This window comes from Aptenodytes patagonicus, chromosome 17, assembly GCF_965638725.1.
Source record: "Aptenodytes patagonicus chromosome 17, bAptPat1.pri.cur, whole genome shotgun sequence".
NCBI classification, from domain to species: Eukaryota; Metazoa; Chordata; class Aves; order Sphenisciformes; family Spheniscidae; genus Aptenodytes; species Aptenodytes patagonicus.
In genome coordinates, this window is record NC_134965.1 from 7223464 (window position 1) to 7232812 (window position 9349).

Sequence of the window (9349 nt, forward strand, 5' to 3'; positions counted from 1 at the left end):
AACAAGTCTGGCTGTTGAAAGTCATTTCCCTGAGTAAACAATGACTCAGTGTGGACTGTATAATGTAGAAGTTATTAGTTACTGTTAGCAAGTTTAAAAAACCCAACTCACTATACAAAGCCATACTTCAGAATGGAAAATAGTTTTCCTCCTACTTCTGTGGTTCCAGTTATACTGTTTCAGTGGAATTTAATTTTCTAAAAAGCTAAACAGATCACTATCGCCTTGTTATATAACTGGACATTGACTTAACTAGACCCTTCAGCCATAAAAAATAAGCACGGCAAGAGAGCCGAGTTCACCTTCTTTTCTGTTCTCAGTTTGCATTATAACTCTGAAGTAAAGATGATTCTTTCTTGGACAGGAATATCCCATCTAGACCAGGCAGCAGGTGGTAATGAAAACAGACGTAAAGACAACCATAAAATATTGAGGATACGGTAATGAAGAAAAAAATGCAATTGTAACCTCACTGAAATCCTCTGACAAACACTGGTCTCTAGTTGAATTACAGCTCCTTCAATAATCCTCCTCTTCATTAGTAAAATGGCCAAATACACCTGGTGATCATCCACTGGCATAAGGCACCACAGATCACTAACTAATGAAATGCAACCTCAGCTGCTAAGACACAGAGGTTTCCCTGAAGTCTTAAAACCACTACAAAGGCTGTTCTCCAGCTACGAGTATGCACCGTCTCAAAGATTAGGACCACGTCTCTGTATTACCTTTTGTAAGGGTGAAGTCTCTGGTCAAATATACGAACACCACAAGGAAATACAGAGTCAAACATCCATGGTAAACTTTTACCAGAAAAGTGCCTCCAAAAGAAATTACTGAAATCATAATTTAAAGGCACAGCCTTTTAAAGCAGCTATAGCTTATAAAGTCCAGCCTGCATCCAAAGAGCAGGCTGAATGCCATCATAACTGTGTTTTTGTCCACGTGCATCTTTTTGCCTAGCAGCAATTTTAGAAAGCTCTTTTATGGAGAAAGAAAAAAAACGTATCTGTTTGGGGCAGCAGGGATAGAAGATTTTTTTGTCATTCCTAGACTATCCATCTCCTGGCAAAAATCAGAGCACGTTTTGACGTAACATTCTTTGCCACCAACAATTACACTGCCCAACTGGTAACAAAACTTTCCAATAACTGCAGGCTGCTGTACCTTCCAGCTCCAGGACCTGCCTAGAAGGCAAACACTGTAGCACTCCAAAGGTACTGCCAAATGCTAAAAATCCATGTCCATTTATTAACAGCTGAACTGAATTACAGGAAGGGCGGTGGCCAAGCTGGACCAAGGTCAATGTACCGGTTAAAGGGCTGCAAGTGTCCCAGTGAAGAACTGCTAGCTGGTCATTCACATGTGACCAAGTGCTCTCCTAAAGAAAAAAGCTGCCAGGGAGAGCTATCCATGCATGCATGAATGTCACAGGAGTTCTAAATACTAACCTTTATTGCCTTCCAGTTCAGGAATTTAATATAGGACAGACTGCACTGAAGATATATATTAAATAGAAAAGGTACCGGCCCTGATGCTCCTTATTGTATGGAAGAGTATTTAAATAATGCAGGGCAGGGCTTTAAAGAATACTAGACCTTCCACCCCCACAGAACATGACTCAGTTGCAGCAAATTACTTGAGATTTGTCCACTCAGAACCTTCTGTCATAACAAACTTTGTTAGCCTTTCACATTTACTGATACTGCTTGCTTACATCTTTATTAATGCTTTCTGAGAAGAGCTGGCCACCTACCCCACTAATGCATCAACAAGGAGTAAAGTATGCAGAGGAAGGCACAAAATACATAGCAGGATATTTTCCAGCAGAGAGATCATCCAGTCCAGACAGAGGCACAGTAAAAGTGCCTCCCTCCGGGCAGAAAAATAACTGTTACAATCTCACAGAAAGACAACCCATGCAAACCTCATCCACAAGAAAAGATGACAGAAGTTAGATGTATGGTTTCTATCAAAGTCAGGGATAGTAATCCTAGTCAAAGCCAACCACATCACTCATGAGTTGGTTATAAAGCAGTATGTAACACAGTAAAACCCCTGACGGAAGACAAACACATGCTATAATTGCAATCGCTTTATGCCAGTACAAAGCACTGCTGCTACCAACAGAGCCGTCCCCACCCGATCCCAGCCATTCCTTCCTGTGCCATCGTATTCTTTGTGCAGGCAGAGATGTTCACGTGCTCATGCAATGAGCTGAGCTGGGAAACTGCTCCAGACAAATCACCTATTTGTTTTGCCTACTCAGTTTTAATTTGGATCAGTTCTGAAAAGTTAACCACGTTTGACTGTCATCAATACAGATAAGCCAAAGCACAATACAAATGGTTTTCCCCACGGTAACATTTTGGAAACATACAAACGTGCCTTTATAAATGATTCTTTAGCTTGTACGAAAGGACAAGTGATTTAGGTACATTTGCATCTCTTACAAAGGGCAGCAGGACACACCATCCTTAGGAAAATCCGCTGTACTTTAAGTTCTCTCCACCTCCAGTAACACATTGCATTTTCCCAAATATAAATTTGTCCTACAGAAGGCATTAAGTTATTTATAGACTCACAGAATCATTAAGGTTGGAAAAGACCTCTAAGATTTGAAAGGACCCTGTGAAGAGTCCTCACCCGTTACTCCTTCAAACCTGGAGGCAAAGTGCTCTAGCCAGCCCAGTGATCCTCAACATTTTGCATGCTGGAACTATTCAAAACTGCCAGGTGAGAGCACCCAGCCGAGGGAGGGGGCAACGGACTGAAACGCACGGGAGCTATACCTTATACGTTGCTCTGTGACTGTGGCCAGCTGCTGCAGTTTGTTTCTCCTGCATTTGGTGCAGACTGTCCATTTTAACAGTGGTAAAGGAATTTGTACAGTTCCTAGAAAGCATGCAGTTCCCAACACAATAAGGTTAGGTCCTACAAACAATAGAAAAATCCCCAATGTCTGAATACTACTGGAACAAGACTAGTACTATCTTACCTTTGCATAAAGGCATCCATGGAGTTGGAGCTTATTTATAGAAAGAAACCCCATATCTAATCTGTTATTAAGCTTTCTTGGCCCTCAGTTTTTTACTGTCATTCCACCAGTGGGCTTAGACCAAATTAAAAAAAAAAAAAAAAAAAAAAAAGAAAAAATCTTCTACCTGGCTTGAATAATTTTGTCAGGATCTGTATAATTTCTCTTATAGGTATTATAAATTCTGAAGATTTATTGTAAATCACAAGCTTCTTTGCTATTAGTTATGCAAAAGAGAACAGAAATTGCACACTCTGAATCCTGAGTCACATGGGATCTCTCACCCCCTTAGTATATTATGATTCAGACTTTTTTTCTTTTAAAAAAAAAAGATCTATCCTTTATGTCATGATAAATTAGGATAGCATGCGTATAGTCTAGCACTCCATTGGTCCCTGCCATGCAGAACAGAAGACAAGATTTATATTTACACAGCCCCTCCCTAACACACCAGATTATATCCGGTATCAAAACTGAAAATCCTTAAGTGTTATGACAGCGGTTGCCATACCAGGGCCTACCGTAAAAATTAAGAACTCATCAGTTCTGTGAGCCTTAGGCAGTTTCTAAAAGAGTTTTGAAAAGGTGCTGACAGTCGGTAATTGTCTATTGCTCCAAAAGGAGACAAAAGAAAAATGCCTTTCTTCCCAATTACTCTAAGATGTGGTTCTGCTTTCATGGCTTGTCCCACCAACCAAGCAAATTTTCTCACGTGTCACTTTCTAAAACTAGGCAGCTGCCATCTACAAGTAGTTCCGGAGAAGCCTTCCACCTCAAGCAACTGTCACAGAAAGAATAAATACCAGAATAATCTCTGTATTGTATCTCAGAATCATTTTTCTTCTGTAATCCCCCCAAACATGAGGATACAGATCAAGGCGGCTTACTTGGAAAGTTCAAGTTACTAGAACGAGACATTCATTCAGCGCAGAGTCCGATTCCTTCCATAAATCACTGTCACTTAAGCAATTAACTCCAGGTATATTAGAAAAGGGAAAAACTGGCATAGAAAGTAGCACAACAGATGGGGACCCTCGAGTCTTAGTGGGGACACAGACCTGTGGTGTAAGCTGGAGAAGTCATGGTGTTTGACAACATCTCCACCTGTAAGAGAGGACTAAAAATACCGAGCTTTCTTCACGAAGTGCTTTTAGGCACCTGTGCAAGCACCGGCAAACAAGGAAGAATTATTCCAGTATAAACGTAAGCGCTATCCACAGCGGGACATATCACCAGTAAGCACACGACAGCAGGAGAAGGTAGAAAACAAGTTAGGTATGTACAGAAAACCAGTCTTCAGAAGAGTAAGGCAGGACCTCCCCGACACGCCGGCCACGTTTCAGCTCAGGAGCAGTCTTTCTCTTGCCCCACGCCCAGCCACACCCTTTCTCACCCCGGCTCCGGCTCCCCACGCCAGCCTCGGCCGGCGGCACCCCGTCCCAGGCAGGAGCCCGGCGGGGAGCTCGCTGCCTTTGGGACGCGATCAGGGAAGCGTTACCGGCGTGTATTTAGTAACGTTACGGAAGGGGAGGGGAAGGGAGGGACTCCTCCGGGCTGCCGGAGACGTGCCGTGCAGCCGCCAGGATGCCGGCTGCCGTGAAAGGGTCGTTGGTTTCCACCGTGGAAATTTTAGAGTTTCCGGGAAGGTCGCTGACTTCGGGGGAACGGCCGAGCCGCGGCCGTCCGCCCTCTCCAGGGCGCCGTCCGGTGCCGCCCCCGGCTCCCCCCTCCGCACCTCCCGGCACAGCCCCCGAGCCGGCAGCGTGCCCCCGGCAGCCCGCGGCCATGTGGCCGAGCCCCGGCGCCCGTTCGGCGAGCACGGGGCCGCGGTCACCCTTCCCTCGGGCTGCGGCGCGGCCGGCCCGGCCCGGCCCTCGGGCGGGCACGCCGCTCGCCCCCCGCTCCCCGCCCCGCTCACCTGCGCTCCGCGCCCCCCCGGGGACGCGCGGCTCGGGGCCCTGCGGCGGCTCCGCGAGCGCCTCGGCGCCGACTGCCCACGGGAGCCCGCGCCGCGCCGCTAGTGAGCATGTCCGAGCGCCGGGCATGCGGAGTGCGGGCGGCGAGGCCCCGGCCCTGCCTCCGCCTTCACCTGCCGTCAGCTCCGCGGGGCGGGCCGCGGCCGCGGAGCGCGGCAGCTCCCCCCCCCCCCCCCGCCGCCTCGGCGCCGCGCAGGCCGGCGGCGGGGAGGGGAGCGCTGGGCCCCGCAGCCCCCGACCCCTCCCTCGCCCCCCACCCGCCCCGGAGCGCACGGCGCTGGAGGCAGGAACGCGCTCGCCCCGACTGCATTGCTCAGGACCACAGCGTCCTGCTGATAAGCCTCTCCACCAAATCGGTTCGCGTTCCCGTCGCTTAGAATTACAGACGCACCGCGTCTCCTCCAGGCGCGCCACAGATAAACCTCGGACCCTGATGATAATTTTACCATCCCCTCCCCACCGACGCGCCTGTTTGTGGGAATCACCAAAGGTGTATCCTCCCGAGAAGGACGAATGGTGAAGTTCACTCCGGAGCGATAAGCCAGAGTGAACTCAGGTAACCATCCACGCTGTGCAGCAACACGCATCTTGGTTCGTCTCACATACATGTGAAATACGGAGGCAGTCTAGCCAGGATCCACGGGAAATTCCGCGTATGATTTAATTCTAACAGACTGAAGCATACTGAGCTCTGCACTTTCCATTCCTGCAGCAGTTCAAAGTGTCTTCCACCAGAAGCTTCTGTTTGTATTAAAGCACAGTACGTCAGAAACTACTTTTCTCTGGCCATTCCCGCAGCACCAACAGTACTTGACAAATAGAGACTGCTGTCCTCAAAGTAGCAAATTACAGTTTTACGGACTGTTAATGAGTATTTAAAACTTTTCAGAAAGCTGAACTAATAGCTTTTCCCTCTCTGATGTCTCCCCCAGGATCCTGGCACATGCTGTTCGGGATAAGGTTTAAAGGAACAGTTCCCTCTGGGAAAGACAATTCAGTCCAGCCAGTGTCCTCTACCGTCACTACAAATAAGTCAGGAACATTCCTGGACCATTTACCAGAAACCAAAGAATACCAGAATCGCCACCATCTCCTCCGAGGAGGAGGCAGAGCGCTCAGGTTTTTCTGAAGTACAATGACTCTACCTAACGACTGTGTAATGCACACAGTAAATGTCTTAGCTAATTTTCACATCACTAACTAGAAAGACAATGCTAGGAAACGGGAGCAACATGCACAGGTGTGTACTTCAGTACATGATGGCTCTGCCCAGAGCAAGCTGCTACCAGAACTGAAGATATATTAAACGGTTTGTAAGTACCTATGACAAAGAGGTATAAATTCGCAGTTGCATTTAGGTACATTTAGACATAAGGAGGATTTTAAAAAGTTTTTACACAGCTCCTTCTCTTTAGACTCCTTTAATTAAAAAGTATACAAATCCAGTTAGAAAACATTCTGAAGCACAACACACAGAATGGCCATTCATTCCAAGTACTGAAAACTAAAATTATCCTTAGAAAAGTACCGTGTCTTTCTTAACTATTTACATCTACCATGTCAAACCAGAAATCATCAGCTCATGGATTTTCCATCGGCTTACATACAAACTCTGAACCCAGGTCAATAAAAGTCACAAGTTAACAGAATACTCAGTTCCTCAAGGTATTAGTAACAATCCGTTAATATGTTCCTCTCCCACTGAATTTTTGATGTGTGAACCTTCCTAGAACATTCAGGGCATGAATCCAGTGACAGCATGGACAACTGCTATCAAAGAGGATCAAAATACTCTTTTCAAAGCTGTTTCCCTTCCTTTGTAGTTTGAAAGTGCTTCCAGAATTCTGATAGAATGAATCCACCCAGGCCACGCACCAAACGCAAGTCACACCAACTTTGGTACGCTGAAGTATTTCTACAGGAAATACACTTTAATCATTTTCTAAACTCCCAGTCACTTAATATTAACACTCATTGCTACTAATTTCAGCCTAGTGAGAGAAAACTGTTCATGACACAGCTACAGTCACCCCAATGATCAACCAGTCTTGCAGAAGCCTCGTATTTTTGCACTAGCATTTCTCAGTTCAGAACAATGTGCCTACATTGGTTATCATGTAACTAACACTACGAGAAGGGAAAAGAGAACAATAAAAAAACCAGACTTACAGTCTTGCGTTCTCCATTGCGACTAACCACGCGGATGATTTCTCCTGTAGGAATACGTTCAATTTGCAGTTCCATTTTTCCAAGGTAAGTTAGGAAATCTCTCTATTCTTTACAGATAGTTCTGATTTCAAAGCACAGCAGCAGAACTCCGCAAATAGTCTGGGAGAAGACCTTGACTAACTGCAATCTTTGGTTCAGAGCCCTGTTGTGAGAGGAAAAGATGAACCTCTGTATTTATACTAAGTGTATGTGTGAGCTGAAACAACAATTAAGTTCAAGACTAGTTTCCACTAGTTACAATGTGTCAAGACAGTTCCAAGAAGCCTAAATTTATGTTCGTGTTTATTGCCGCAAACTTTGTTGATGTTCCATTTTACTCCCAGCGGACCTAGAAAAGTCAAGTCGCGGCGGATGCCGTTTCATGGGGATTAGCACGGCACAACCATGCGGTAGACTTTACAAATCTACCAAGAGATTTTATGTAGAAAAGATTCTTCACCTTTGCCTCCAATATACGTGGTTTAGAGACAGAGCAATAGAAAATACTGATTGGTCGCACAGTAACTACAGGAAGCTCTTCAAGTTACTGCAGAACTAAATCACTATTAATTGAATCCTTGAGTAGCTAACTAATCATGACAAAGGAAATTAACTGGCACACGTTACTGCACAAAAATTCCTACTGTGAACATGATAAAAAATAATCTGGTGAACACTGGTTTAAGTGCAATTACAGAGCTTTACTATAGCCATGTCATCCATTAATGCAGTATCTAGACCTATGACCCCTCCATACACCCCCCAACAGATGCAGATATCCTGCCAATGACTGGGGGGGGGGGGGGGGGGGGGGAAGATCAATCTAAATATCAGCTATTTTAAGACTTGCTGTTAGGGGACAATTCCTTCTATCTTCTTGGAATAGCCAAATTTGAATTTTCAACTCTACTACAAAACCAATTCCAGATGACACTGCTTGTCAAAAAAACCTACCTAGATGTTAAGATTAACAAGCACCTGGCCGTTCAAGAGCAGACACAGAGAACGCCGTTCTGTTCAGTAACTGAAAAGAAATGGCCCGTCACTGTTCTGTGTTTCGCATCTGGAATTACTCTTATACTTCCCTTAGCTGTTATAGACAAGATTGTTCCAGTCCAACAAATGTTTCCTTGACCACTTACTTCCCAATATAGGGTCCTGCTGAAAAAGAGATTTTATCACATTTAAAAAAAACCCATCACTGTCACTTCCCCAAACAAAACCGCCCTACTCAGTAACATGAGCAATACCTAGCCTATCTTATCTACCCTTCCTATATAGAGAAATTACAAAAATTAGTAGTCTAGAACATGAGGGCTGTTTAACTGGAATGATTTCTGTGATGCAGATTACCAGAATTATGTGCAAAAAAACTTCTGAAAATGGGCTACAAGTAAGTGAGAGCAAGAAGGGAAAAAAGAAAAGGATAAAGAAAGTAGAAAGAGACTGAAGAAAAATTTATATATATAAAAGAGAGAACAAAATAGAAGAGGGAAGAGAGGAACATAGTGTGGTCTTTGCCAAGACCAAGCAGTACACTTTAAAACCGCAGTTACAGTAAAGCTCGTATTTGATAAACAATGCTGAAACATTCCCTACTAGGGCTGACGTCTGTATTTGATAACTGTCAGTTTCAAACAAAATATGGTTAACAGGTTAAAATGTTTGCTATTCTATTTTACTTCTTTTTGCGGTGCTAGAAAATTCTGATTTTCTGAATTTTTCCCACACCTCTGCATTTCCTCACACCAGTTTGCATTCCCAGATCTCATACTTCCTCTGACTTCACTGTTTTCCTCCAGTGATTCTTGCAACCTGTGCTTCAAAAGCTCCCACACAGCTTCTCTCGCTACTTTCTAGATTGCACATGAGATGTTCTTTTAATTGCAGAGACCTTGTAAGGGGAAGATGACAGTTCCACTGTAACACAGGGAGGTGGGATGTACACACACAGGTACGTGACTTTTCTTAAGTTGAAGCAATTGAACGGACAAGTTCAGTACAGCTCCTGAGTAGATCAGTCTCCAGAGCAACTAAATGTGTACTGCATAGATTCATCAGGCGATAAGTGCCATTGCCTTGGCTGAACAAAGCAGCCACACAAAGAATAGCTTACTCTGCGCTACTG

At 44.9% G+C, this 9349-nt stretch overlaps 1 protein-coding gene across 7 annotated transcripts in view; it reads right to left on the reverse strand.

Moving 5' to 3' along the window:
* MYO1C (myosin IC) overlaps positions 1 to 7353 on the reverse strand; it is a 59535-nt gene extending 52182 nt beyond the window's left edge. The window contains exon 1 of one of the 7 annotated variants that reach the window (XM_076354269.1): positions 7183 to 7353. In XM_076354269.1, the coding sequence (XP_076210384.1) occupies positions 7183 to 7257 (75 nt within the window). In that variant the 5' untranslated portion in view covers positions 7258 to 7353. Of the gene's footprint in view, positions 1 to 4095; positions 4125 to 4430; positions 4450 to 4955; positions 5020 to 5498; positions 5516 to 7182 lie in introns of those variants that run through there. The other 6 variants (XM_076354276.1, XM_076354275.1, XM_076354273.1 and 3 more) reach the window with 6 other exon arrangements.
* Between the last annotated feature and the right edge of the window lie 1996 nt (positions 7354 to 9349).